General features: G+C 43.8%; 1 protein-coding gene across 8 annotated transcripts in view; it reads left to right on the top strand.

Annotated features, from left to right (window-relative positions):
• Positions 1 to 1,684: 1,684 nt before the first annotated feature.
• The window catches only part of Rictor (RPTOR independent companion of MTOR complex 2), a 105,569-nt gene continuing 93,923 nt past the window's right edge, over positions 1,685 to 13,330 (top strand). For all 8 annotated transcript variants that reach the window (XR_003735148.2, XR_003735147.2, XM_037209412.1 and 5 more), the window contains exons 1-2: positions 1,685 to 1,790; positions 2,000 to 2,047. Coding sequence is in view for 6 of the 8 variants with exons in the window: in XM_037209412.1 (XP_037065307.1) it covers positions 1,742 to 1,790; positions 2,000 to 2,047 (97 nt within the window). In the remaining 2 variants the exon portion in view is untranslated. The remainder of the gene's footprint in view (positions 1,791 to 1,999; positions 2,048 to 13,330) is intronic.

Genomic DNA, 13,330 nt, shown 5'->3' with positions numbered 1-13,330 from the left:
CATTTTCCTGATGTTCTTTTATTTTTCTTTTAAAAACTTGTACTTCAACAACTGTCCTCGGTCAACTATCATTTAAAAGGTGTAGGTGACCTAGCAAGAACAAAAAAGGCAGGTGTGATCCCACAATTGGAGAGAGGAATAGCAGTTCACATTCGGATACACACCTTGGATTTTTTTCTACATACATGTATGTAAAACTACCTTACAATGGATCCTTTTAATTTTATATGTATTTCAAACATTTATTAATACAGGAAATTTGTAATAGCTTACCTAGTATCATAAATGATTAGTACAGTGGATCAACAGTTATTTTAAATGCTACTACATTTGCATAAATTGCACCTTTGGGCTTTTGTTTGCAATTATTCACTCTTATGAACAAGGGGAGTTTCTCCAATATTTTTCTTTTCCTTGGTGTTTTTGGAGGGATTATGTTTTTGTTTGCTTGTTTTGTTTTTATTTAGAACATTATAACAGTGAAGGAACCGAAGGTGTTTACTCCTCCAACAGATATTTTGGTTTTGACATTTGTAGTACAAGAGAAAAGGTAAGATAAGATCTCCACTTTCACCTAACTTTTAAGTCTGGAGTAGAGAGATGAGGAATTCGAGGAGACAAAAACACCCTCATTTAAGTAAGCTAGTTTAAGAGAGTTGTGGGTTCAGGGCTAAATGAGTACGTAACAAACCGCTTCCAGAAACCCGTACAACTAATAATTGTTACTTGTATGCATTAACACAAACAAACCTATCCACGAGGACGTCTGCATTAGCCAGTGATGGAGGAGTAACAGAAAACCAGGACGGGGCGCCCAACCTCCTCCCCGGGGCTCCAGGCGGGAAGGAAACCCTCCTCGGGGCCTCCTGGCGCTGGCGCACACGCCCGGGAACGGTCCCGCGCCGGGACGACCGCCCTGCACGCCCGCTTCTGCACTCCTTACACGTCCGATCCCAGGCGGCCCGAGAGCAAACCTCCTCCATCCGGTCGCCTGCTCTCGGGAAAGCCTCCCGGCCCGCCGAGGGCGGCTTCGCCTAAGATCAAGCGCGGAGCCGCTGAGCTCCACGGTCAGAAGCGTGGGTGGCCAACAAACTTTGCTACGTGTGTGCACTTGGGAGAACCACCGCGGTTCTGGGAAGGGATCAAAGCGACCTTCCTAAACCGTGCGCAGCGCTTCTCCCCCCCAACCCCGCCCGCCCCAACCCCCTTTTTATGTTAAAGAAAAATCATTCTAGCCGATGAGTCAGGAAACGGGCTTTAAAGCCACCGCGGGGAGTGCAGCGGGGAGGAGTTCAGCAGGTGGCCAGCCGCCCGCATCCCCCGCCACCGCCGCCGCGCCCGCGCGCTCTCCCGCGCGCGCTCGCCGAGGTCCGGTCCCCATCAATGGGAATCCCCCGTGGGAAAACGCGCCTCCCACCACGCCTGCGCTCGCACGCGTCCGGCCCGGGTCTCCGCGCGCCCCGGGGGGCTGCCGCCGCGTCCCACCCCGGGTCCGCCGCCGCGTGGCTCGCTCCACGCCCGCGGCCGAGTCTCCGTGCCGAGGGCGGGGGCGCTGCCGCGGCTTGGCGGGGGCGGGGGGGGGAAGGAGAGGAGGGAGCGGAGGTGGCGGGCGCGGGAGGGGAGGGGAGGGGAGGGAGACGGGGAGACGACGGGGGCCGGGAGCGGCGCGGCGCGCGGGGAGGGGAAGGGGTTCTCGCGCGATTGGGCGAGGTTTCCGGTGTTGTGACTGAAACCCGTCAATATGGCGGCGATCGGCCGCGGCCGCTCTCTGAAGAACCTCCGAATACGAGGTAAAGCCCGCCGCCGCCGCCGCCGCCTCGCTGCCCTCGCTGCCCTCGCTGTCCCCCCTCCGCGCTCTCGGTGGCCGCCGCCGCCGCGGTGCTCGGGCCTGCCCCGCGGGGCCTTGGGGTGAGGCGGGTGGGGGACGAGCTGGGTCCCGGGCGCCGGCGGCCTGCGATGCTTCCTAACTGGGGTGTTTGTGTGTGTCTGTTTCGCGCAGGGCGGAATGACAGCGGCGAGGAGAACGTCCCGCTGGATCTGACCCGAGGTAACGCGGGGCGCGTAAGCCGGGGAGGCGCGGGATCGGGAGCGGGGTCGGGGGTTCGGGGGCGGGCCGGCCGGGGAAGCGACCCGCGCGGGGGCAGCGAGGGGCCCAGCCCGCGCCCATCCCCCTGCCCCGCGCCCGCTTCCCCCCGGGCTGAGCCCCTCCGGGGCCTCGGGCGGCTGCGGGAGCGCTGGGCGCGGGGCAGGACCTGAGCGCAGCCGGAGAGACCCGGGGCTCTCCGGACGGACACCCCTCCAACCCCCGCCACACGCCGGACCGTTCTTGCTCCTCTCACCGCTCCCGGGCCTCCCCGAATCCCGGGGGCGGCCCGGGAGGTGTAGCGCGGGGTGGGGGGTGGAGGGGGGAGGTAGACGTTGTTATTTAGGTTACTGGAGGATGTTGGAGGGAAGAGCGACCACATCCTGCCCTCCCCGTCCCCCGGAGCAGATGGCTGGACCGGCTGGGTTCTTGCTGACTGCTTTTCTCCGGGTCGCGCGGTCCTCCGGCGGACCCGGAGCTTTTTGCTAACTCGGCGGTGCAATGGGAGAGAGCCGCTGTGGACTGACTGCTGCTAAGCGTCTTGGTTTATGCTGTGTGTGTGTCCCTGCTGCTTGCTTCCCTTTCTCCCGGGCCCGCTGGGTCTGGAGTTGGCTAGAGACCGCCCCCTCACTCTGCCGCAGGTTCATTGTGTACCGTCTGCAGTGGCGTTGGGTTTGTTTACACCTTCTCTGCAGGCAGGGCAAGCCCCGGTTATGTTTTTAAGAACTATATCCGCCGAACGATCGGCGTCGCTTTTTCTTCGGTCACCGGCCACCGTACTGGTGGTGTTCGTTCCACAGTATTTCGCTGAAGCATTAGTAGTTACATGCAAGAGTCTTTTCTCTTCCTCCATAAACAGGATTTGGTCTACAGATTTCAACGGTCATATTCCACAGCGCTGTAGTTTAGAGCGTAACTGAGTAGTTCTGCTGTACAGAATCACTTTTTGAGATCCGTGAAGCGCCTTAGGAAGTTTAAAAAAAAAAAAAGTCGTAAACGTTCTACAGACCTGAGTTTGTTGTTGCTGTTGTTGTTTTACCTTGTATTGTAACTCAAGTATTTGGTGATTGTGAGGTTTAGGGGATCCATCTCTGTATTGACGGCATAATTCATTCTTAGTTTTGTTTCAGTTTTTGTATTGTTAGGGCTCCTGTGTAGGCTGAAAGACCAGTTTTGATTTAGTTGCATGAGTACATATTTACTATTTAGTATTTGGTTCTGATAGTTCAGGAAGTTAAGTTTTGAGTAAACAAGTCCGTTCAAAGGCAGAAACTTTTCAAAGATACAGTGCAGTGGTGTGTAAGTCCTGGAAATGGCAATTAATTAATTCAGTGATTTGGAACATTTTTTTCCCCAGGGGCTGGGTTTGAGAATCAGCTTAGAAAAAGATCAGACTTTTGGCATTTATTTTTTTTTTTGCAAATTTGTAAACTTAATATAACGTAGACATGAAAAATTTATACAAAGTAGGTTTTCCAGAAAGCGTTCTAATGAGGATCATAATACAGACCTGTGATTTAGCATTGCACTTTTCTAACTATGTAGTAGGTCAGTGATTTAATTTGTATATAAGCAATTGGGTGGAAAAAGCACTTAGGTAAACTTGAGCCTACTACGTACAGCAAAAACTTGCTTGGGTGTGGTGTTAGAAATAAATTGGAATTGTAGTTTGTTGACTTTGTTATTAAGCTCCTTTATATACTTACTTTTGTGGTTGGTGTCAAAATTTGGGAGTGTATTATTAAAAATCAATTCTCTGAGACTTCAGTAAATATCTATATAATATAGCTTTCCAGGATTATATAAAATGCTCAGAAAATGTTTTACTTGCCCAGATAAAATGTACTAGGGTTCCAAATAAGTATACATAGCTGGTTGACAAGCTGATTATAAAAAGGAGTTAGATTGACTGTATGGTGAAACTATTGACTAGAGAAAGGGTTATTTTGATGAACATTTCATTGTTCCAAGGCTTGTGGATCATGCATGAAGAAAGTTCATGAAGAATTAAACTTTGGTAATAATTTGAGACTGGTGAGGCAGTCTGGGTTGCAGCTGAGGGACAGCTGCTTGTGGATTGGATTACAGTTTGGAAAAAGATAAAGTTTGAGCAACCAGATTTTTGTTTGGCTTCATGCTGCGGCAGTGTTTGCTCTGATTCCAGTTGTTCTGAGAAGTTCGTTGTGTAGGTGGACAACCATGCTCATTGTACATAGAGGTTATGGTCATAGTAATCCCTAAAGGAGACAGCCATGTATAGTTAGAGTGCTGTTTTAAAGTCAAATAATTCTGGATCGTAATCTCGGGGCAACAGTAGTTGGGGGATTTGGGACAAGTTGTTTGACCTTGCTTCCCTCCTGGTTTCTTCAACTGGGAAAAAGAAAATGACTTTAAAGTGTTAGTAAGAATGTAAAAGGTAAATGAAGGTGGCTCTTAATTACTCAGCATAAAATTTTGTAGTTTATGAGTACTGTTTAGTGTTAGTTGCTTCCTAGCATTGTGAAGCTGGGATTCTGTAAGTCATACTTTAAAAAAGCATGGCAAGTGATTGTGTGTTTGCATGTACATGGGCAAGTGCAGAGGCATGTGTGTGCATGTATGTGGGCAAGTGCAGAGGCACATGTGTGCATGTGTGTGGAAGCCAGAGGACAGCCTAGGGAGCTGCCCCTCAGGAGCACTTTTTTTTACATGGTTTCTGGGTATTGAATTCCTTATGCTTCCGGATAGCACTTCTCTGACACAGCTGTTTCCCCAAGCCCCAAATTATTGTTTTGAATATTACAAATTCATTCAAAGAATCACAGAATTCCTTTTTAGATAATCTGCTTTATTAATTGGGTGGATCTAAAATGGAGTATTTGATGATAATATGTTTTTGAAAAAAAAAAAAGATATTTTTCATTTCAGAAGAGATCTCCAGCCAAGCAAGGTAGTCCATGATGGTAATATCAGCATTTAGGAAGTTGAGACAGGATTGTGAATTGGAGGCCAGCCTGGGTGAGCTACATGAGAACTGCCTCAAAAAAAAAAAAAAAAAAAAAAAAAAAATTCCAACTAAGTTTAACCAAAGTACAGTTTGTTTGTACTTAGGATTAGGTATAACATTGTATTTTGTGAACCTTAGAAATGTTCTTAGTTACAATGATTGACTGTATTCAGAGTCTCCTGAGGTCCAGAAGATTTTGGTTTGGGTACTGGTGTTTTATTGCTGTTGCTCAGACAGAATGCCTCTATTAAAAATTGTTGATGGATTCATTTTGATCTAGGAACCCATTTAGTAAATCTTAAAGTTATTAGTAATTCTTGCTTTCAGTTTTGTTCAGAAACCTACTCTACTTAATTTGTGAAAGTCCCCAATTTGCTACTGATACCATTAAATACTCCCTATATTTCACACCGAAATATGTTTTTTAAACAAATGCAAACACCCAAATGTTTCCTTTAGCTACTTCCACAGCAAGCATAACCTTTTTCTTTTCTTTCTTTTTTTTTTTTTTAATAGTGCATCCTTTTCTGGTACTGACTCAGACTTGAAAAGACACAGTGTTCTTTCAGAGTAAGACCCTGTTAATGTAGTGTTCAAAATTATTCCCAGAAAATGGACAATTCTGTATTAGTATTCAGAAGAGCAGGAAGGCTATCTGAAATAGTGTGAATTTGAACATTTTTTGTTTTCTAATTTCCCTTAGTTGGGAGGTTAATCATTTGTTTAATTGCTCACTTGAGTTAAATCAAACAAACATTGATAGAAATCTATTCTGTATCAGAAACTGAATTAGATGCTGGAGGAGTAGGAATGAGGAGGATGTTGTTCCCTTTGAAGAGTTTAGTGGAGCTGACATAAAGGAGTGATTGTGGTTCGGAACAGTAAGTACAGACTGTGCAAGGAGCAGAATTAGTGCAACAGCAGTCAGAGGAGAATGTGATTATCTGGTGGTGGATTGGTGACCAGAGACGCCTCCTAAAGGGTACACTTCTCATAGAAACGGTGGCACCGTGGAAGGAAATGTGGGCTGTCTGGAGAATAAACCACACTTTTGGAAAGGGAAAGTCAGTAGATAGAGCTGTGTAGAAGGCTCCTAATAGAATCAGAGAAGTGAAGAAGGAGTAGACCAGGGCTTTAGCTACAGAAATGGAAACAGAGAGATACAGAAGAGTGAGGAAATCAGCTGATTTGCGTTCTCCCATTGAAAAGCGACTTTTTAATTGTTAAACACCACCCCCACTCTTCCACCCCCATTTTGGAGAAGTCTTGCTGTATATCCCTAGCTGGCTTGGTACTGACTAGTACTGGTCTAGGCTAGCTTTGAACTTGGAGTAGTCCTCCTGCTTTGGCCTCAGTGCTGGGATTACAAGCATGTGCTAGCACAGCTTTATTAACAGACCTGAACTCTGAATTCCCTCATCACTTCAGACTTACTTTTGCCTAGGGTCAGACTGCACAGCATCTGTTCCTTTCCAGGAGCGACTATACTCTTGGTAAGATTTCCTTCAGGAGTCTGTGTGGAACTGTTTTCCTTTACTTTTGTTTCTTCCTGTCAACTCAGTCTCCACATGCTCAGCAAACGTTTGCTGTCCCTTCTCTAGTGGATGTGGGCCGAGGCTGAAGACAGAAAGAGAAGATTGGAAATGTTACTTTTCGGAAGACTTTAGGCGGATTAGTTTATCTTCATTCCACAGTGTCTTCGTTACCTTGGCTCTCCCCTGTAGTGCAGATGCATGCATGTGAACGGCCTCTAGCAAAACTCACTGACATTTGAATTTCTACAGTCTACTTCTGCTATGACTACTGTATTACTAATGTTGTGTCAGGTACTAAAGTATCTCCGTTTTCGCCAACTGTTTGCTATGTTCATCCTAATTCAAAGAATAAAAGCTTTGAAGTTCTAAAGCAATGAGACTTAGATGTACTTCAACCAGTGTCGTAGGGCCAGTGAGTGTTGTCTCTCTAATAATCCCTTTAAAGTTAGAATGTGTAAAGCTTTGCATCTGAAAGTGTGTCTACTTTCTGACTTAGAGGAACTACCAGTGTCTTCTGTTGTTCAAACTATAGACCAGCTCTTCATCCATTTAGTGCTGTTGACAAACTGCTTCAAGTTGCCTTTGAAATATCTGTTTGACAGTCTGTTCCCTGTTGAGTAACACAAAGACTTTATTTCTGGTTTTACCTCTTCTTTCCTGCTGTACTACAACCAGAATCATTTTCTTATAAATGCAGATTTGATTTTTGTCATCCATTTAAAATTAAACAACAGCAAAATGAGGTTTACTTTTGCTTCCAGAATAAAGTCCAAATTCCTTAGCTTGGCATCCAAGGCCCTTTATAATTTATTTATGTATTTTCTTCTGTGCTGCTACAGCTGTAATAGTCAAGGTCTGTCTTCCTGTTTGCATAGCTCCAGTGTGTGGCACACTCCTTCGTGCACAGAACACTTCTCATAGGAAATTAGGGTTAGTTTACTGGTCTAAAGCACTGACTCTCCCTCCATTCCTCTTCTTTCTCCTTGTAAACTATGTCTCTATTTGAGAGTACTTGCCTGAGTCAGAGAAAAATGCTGTTCCTTAAGTGTGGCACGTAATTTTATATTTACTTATGCAGTTTCCTTTACCTGAGAATGCATTCCCAATACTCTGTCAGTAAAAATCCTAAATCTTTCAGGTTAAGGGATAGAACTGAAGGACCTTGCACATGCTAGCAAAGAACTTTATCACTGAGCTTGTTCCCAACCCCTGAAGTGATGTTTTGAGTGAAAGAATGGAGAAGGAAATGAGCAAAAGTAATGTAATGCTATATTATTAAAGAGAACAGAGTAAAATAATGCTTTGAAGTTGCAATCCTGTGGGGCAACCAAATCGGTAGTGCTATAAAATAGAGAAGTCTTTCTGCAGGGGACAGTTATGAGTTCAGTAGGGTTTTAAATTTCATGTGATTGATGACACCAGCTACGTGGAAGAAGTACTATACCAAATGTTGGAGTGGATGTCTAGTAGTTGTTACTTTGAATTTAGTATTTTTTGTGTAGGGTGTTGGGAGAATGGAGACACAAACACACATGCACACACACACAAAGTGTGCGTTGGGATTAAGTATAGGAGCTTACATCTGCTAAGCATGTTCACTACTGCTGAACTCTTTTCCCCCCTCTCCTACATGGAGAGTTAAAGATTTGAGCATTCCAAGACAATGTGATAAGACTGCATATCATAGGAGCCTTAAGAAGAGGCCAAGGGGTGAAAATGAAGGTTATAATCTAGGAGCATTTTTCAGTTGAAGAGGCTGAAATCTATAGTGTTGAAGTGGGGTTTGTGGACCTTAGTTCTGCTCTGAATGTGAGACTGGTTTGGGCAGGGTGACTGACCTCCGGGCTTCAGTTACCTTTCCTCTGAGATGCACACTACTTTTGCATACAGCACTTTCACCTGCCGTCTGTGTGATTCTCAGATCAGCTGGTGAAAGGTTAAAACGAGGGCACTCAGAGCCTTGTTAAAATCATGGGGGGAGATATAGTCCCACACATCATAGTGAATAAGTGTTGGAGTGATGGTGTTTCATAGCCCTTTGTATGTTTGTTACGTTCAAGTGACCCATTGCTGTGACTGGCCCCCTGCCTCCCAGGTCTCAAGCTCCAGAAAATAGGACTGTGAAAAGCACAATGGGGCAAGTAAATGAATTGCATGCCTGTGTTTCTAGCCAGCCCATCTAATTACGGTCTACTTTCTCCTGCACTTAGAAAAGTGATGATAGGAGAGTGTGAAATCTATATTCCTAATACTTGTTTTTATGTGTAGTTTGGGAAGATTACATGTTCTTTTTCCCTCTAGGAGGTTTTTAGCATAATTTTTATTTCCTGAGCAAATGACTCTCAGAATAACGGAGAAAGGCAAACAGGTTAAAATGCTTATTAGGTAACCAGTACATGAATGATCAAAAGGTAACTGTTAAACTTTTTGGATCATTCATTGTTTTGATATTGTTGTACTTTTTTTTGTTAGTGTGGCCAGGTTAAGCAGAATTGCCCCCTGAAAGTTATATCGGTACAACAATTATGTGTGCCAGCTAAAAATAACATTCATATGTTCAGTAAAATGGGGTCAACAAAGAATCTAAACATGAGTGCATTCTTCATGTCCCTATGAGTCGTCCACCTAGACTTGTGCACTGTGCCCTGCACCTAGTAATGATGAAATTGCTATAACATTGAGAGTATGCTGAGACCTAAATGTACCCGTTTCAGGAGCCAGGTGAATAGAATAACAGACACTTTAAGAAGACTTCATAAACCCAAATTAACTTGTATTTGAAAAGCTTATCTTAAATGTCTTCCATTTTTGACTTCAGTATACTGAAGAAACTGGATGTATAATGGTTTTCTTGCTGTCATCTTGTGCCACCACAGCAAGCTTGAGGCAGTTTCAAAATCAAAACAAATTTGAGAACTAATTTTTTTTTTTCAAGATAGGGTTTCTCTATATAATAGCTCTGGCTGTCCTGGAACTCAGTTTGTAGACCAGGCTGGCCTTGAACTCACAGAAATCCACCTGTCTCTGCCTCCTGAGTGCTGGGATTAAAGGTCTGTGCCACCATGACTGGCTGAGAAGTAAAATCATACTGGCAAGTCATTCATTCACTATTTCAGATAGTATTGGGGGAGGTTGCTGACAAGTGTTTTCCTTTTTAAATGTTGAGGACTGATTATATTTTAAGCTTAGGCTTGTTTGGCCTTTGAAAGTAATGCTGGACTCGACTGAGAGATTTGAAGCATACTGTGAAATAATTGCATACTTGTGACGATGAGTATGCAATTGCTCACATTCCAAGCTCAGTCACAAGTGACTTTTCTCCCGTGACTGTGTAGTGCATATGGCTTTCCTCTTCATTAATATGTTATTGACAGAGGGTAGTGTGCACGTTCAGGGGGCTCTGTAAGTTTAGCAAACTCAATTCGAAAGAGATGGCAACCTGGAAATGAGAGATGAAAGTAGGGTAGCTAGTGCTTTTGTTATTTTCTACACTGAAATGACCATTTTCCGATCTCAGAATTTAAGCATATGAACTACCAATGAGATAGATGATATGAAATTAATATCCTGAAGGGCTGGCAAGATGGCTTAATGGATGAAGGCACTTGACTTGCTGACAAGCCTGAGTTCCATCTTTGGAACTCACATGAAAGAAGGAGAAGACTCATCCCAGTAATTTGTCCCTTGGTCTCCACAGTGTGCTGTAGCATGCACATGTACCACTCCCAACATACAAAATAAATAAATGAATGAATGAATGAATGAATGAATAAATGAATAAATAAATAAATGCATGTAAGAGACATTTATCTTGAAATATCAATGTTTCATTGTGAATTCCAGCGACTGCTTAGCCCTATTGGATGGTAAATAATATTTGGTGAATCAGGGTACTGCTGTATTAGGGTACCAAAACAAGACTTGGATTGTCACTTGCAGAGATTTTAGTCATCTTGCTCTGAATCCAGTACAATTTCATGTGTTTCTCATACTGAATAGAGAGTGAAGAGGCACAGGAACTGTAAACAAAGGAGATTGCCAAGTAACTTAGTTACTTAAAAAGGAGCAGTTTGCCAGAGAAAGGGATACTTAACTGCTTTAAATGTGGGCATGTATATATTTTTTCAGCAGTTATATAGATCTAGAAAATCACATCTTAAAATAGTAGTGCTAATTATTTCCGTGCTCAGTCCATCCCTAGTGTATTAAAACTTTTAATTGCCCTGTTCCCCCGCCCCCACTAATAATCCTCTGATGTACTCCCTAACATTGTACCATCCCCACCACCTGCCTCCTGCTAGTGGGAGGGGGAGAGAAAAAGTGAGAGTTGTATGGAGAGAGACTTCAGTGCTGGAAAGATTTTGGGTGATAGGAGCTCCAGCATTGAGCTGTGTTGTAGATTCTGTGTGTGGCCAGGGGACAATAGAATATTGTAAACGTTCTATTCCCCATACATCTTGTAAGAGGTGGTTGTGTTCTTTTAAGTCACATTTGTCTCCTGTGATGCTGGGTTAACGTGGTGGTGGTGGAGTGACCGAATACTGGAGCTGTTGGATACACTCTGTCAGGTGATTGTTCATGCTTAAGAAGTTTCATATGTATATGGGATTCTTAGATACAATTTTAGTTATTTTTGATGAATTAAATTTAAGAGTACATTAGCATTAAAATAGTTGTTATTATATGTATTTTATTCCCGCCTTTGCCATTTTTTCTTTCTGATAGGAGAATTTGGTGTCAACTGTTTTAGCTTTGTTTCCTCCCTGGCAAAAAGAGAGAAATTACTTGGAAAAAAGAAAAAGCTCTTGGTTTTTAAAAGGCAACAAAAATATATTGAGAGCCTGGGTTAAAACCACTGACAGTTGCTTTTATTGTTTCTTCTCATAGTTTGTTTTTAATTCTGTGTTTCATTATTGAGGATTTTTTCACATAAATCAGTAATTGTTTTCATATTATAAAAGTACCACATAGAAGCCGGGCGTTGGTGGCGCACGCCTTTAATCACAGCACTCGGGAGGCAGAGGCAGGCGGATCTCTGTGAGTTCGAGGCCAGCCTGGGCTACCAAGTGAGTCCCAGGAAAGGCGCAAAGCTACACAGAGAAACCCTGTCTCGAAAAAACAAAACAAAACAAAACAAAAACAACAAAAAAAAAAGTACCACATAGAAAAAACATAATTTCTTTTTTCTTTTTTTGAGATAGGAGCTAACCTCAAACAGACTTCTGACTCAGTATCCTAAGTGTTGGCATACAGGTGTACATCACATGTAGCTTTATGTTGCAAACAAATACATATATTTCCATGAAATGTATGGATTGGGGTAAGGTATGTCTTATCTATGAACCTCAAGTTTATTTAGTTTTTGTGATATTGGGACTTGAACCCATGACCTTGTACTTGGTAAGCAGTCTACTACTGAGCTACATGCCTAGTCTTTTTGTTTGTTTGTTTTGTTTCTCTGTGTAGCCCTGGCTGCCCTGGAACTCAACTTTGTAGACCAGGCTGGCCTTGAATTCACAGAGATCTGTCTGCCTCTGCCTCCTAGAGTGCTGGGATTAAAGACACACCACACCAGCACCCCCCACCTTTTTTTAAAGCATGCATATTTTATTGATAGTAGACACATGTTCATACATATTAATTTCTCCTTGGTCTTCTAAGGTATACATTACTTATATAATGCCATCTAGTCATAATATGTAGGTTAAATGCCAAAACCATTCTGAACTGATAAGAGGAAACTTACATCTGAAAAGTGAAACACAGACAAGGAATTTCAAAACAAGGAAGATGGAGAGGTGGCTCAATGGTTAAAAGCACTGGCTGCTCTTGCAGAGGACTCAGGCTTAGTTCCTCACACCCACACAACAGCTCACAAGCATCTATAACTCCAGTTCCAGGGGATGTGACACTTTTCTGGCCTGTGCAGGCACCAAGCATACATACACACAGTGCATGTATATACATGCAGACAAAACAGTCAAACACATAAAAATAAATCTTTGGCAAGATGAAAGTTGAACCTTGGATCTCTGAATAAGCATGAGGGTTCTATTACTCCTCCTGAGTACCTTCAGTTTCTAGCTGTGGCTATATACCCATGAAGAGCATTGTGAATAATTGATAGTCAGTGTATGGGAGAAAAATTCACAGAAAAGCCATTTCTCTTCATAAAGGGCTCTGATGAGACAAGATCAATGAGTATACGAATGCCACTAGAAGAACAGCTTGTTAAAAACCGTGCATAGATTTTCCGGAAGTTCCCCCTTCCCCCAAGCACTGAAGCTGTCAGATCATGCAGACCCTCACACTTGAAGGGGAGGACTTGTCACTGACTGTGCTGGGAGATCACTGGAGGAAAGAAGACTCAGAGGGTGGTGACCAGGGCAGGAGGTATCCCATGACAGGAGAGGAGAAGCAAACCCAGACTTGTAAACAGTCATTTCCACAGGTGGGGCTTCACCTTATTCGTAGTCTAGTCTGGCTTCCTCCTTGACCTTTGCACCTTGCTGTGTCCTTCACTTCATTCCTGCCTGCTTAGATACGAAGTCATTGTCTCTGTCTCAGCTCATCCCAGTGCCCTTTCCTTTGATCCAGACAGGTAACCAAGTATGGCTTCGAGGCAGTCAGATCTGCTTTTTGGAAAATGAAGCATGACCCTTGCTTGGACACTTCTCCCAGTAACCTTGATATATCTGCCCCCCTACCGTGTTTGGTAGAGAGAGG

This window comes from Peromyscus leucopus, chromosome 11, assembly GCF_004664715.2.
Source record: "Peromyscus leucopus breed LL Stock chromosome 11, UCI_PerLeu_2.1, whole genome shotgun sequence".
Classification (NCBI taxonomy): Eukaryota; Metazoa; Chordata; class Mammalia; order Rodentia; family Cricetidae; genus Peromyscus; species Peromyscus leucopus.
This window is presented reverse-complemented; position numbering and strand designations above follow the sequence as displayed.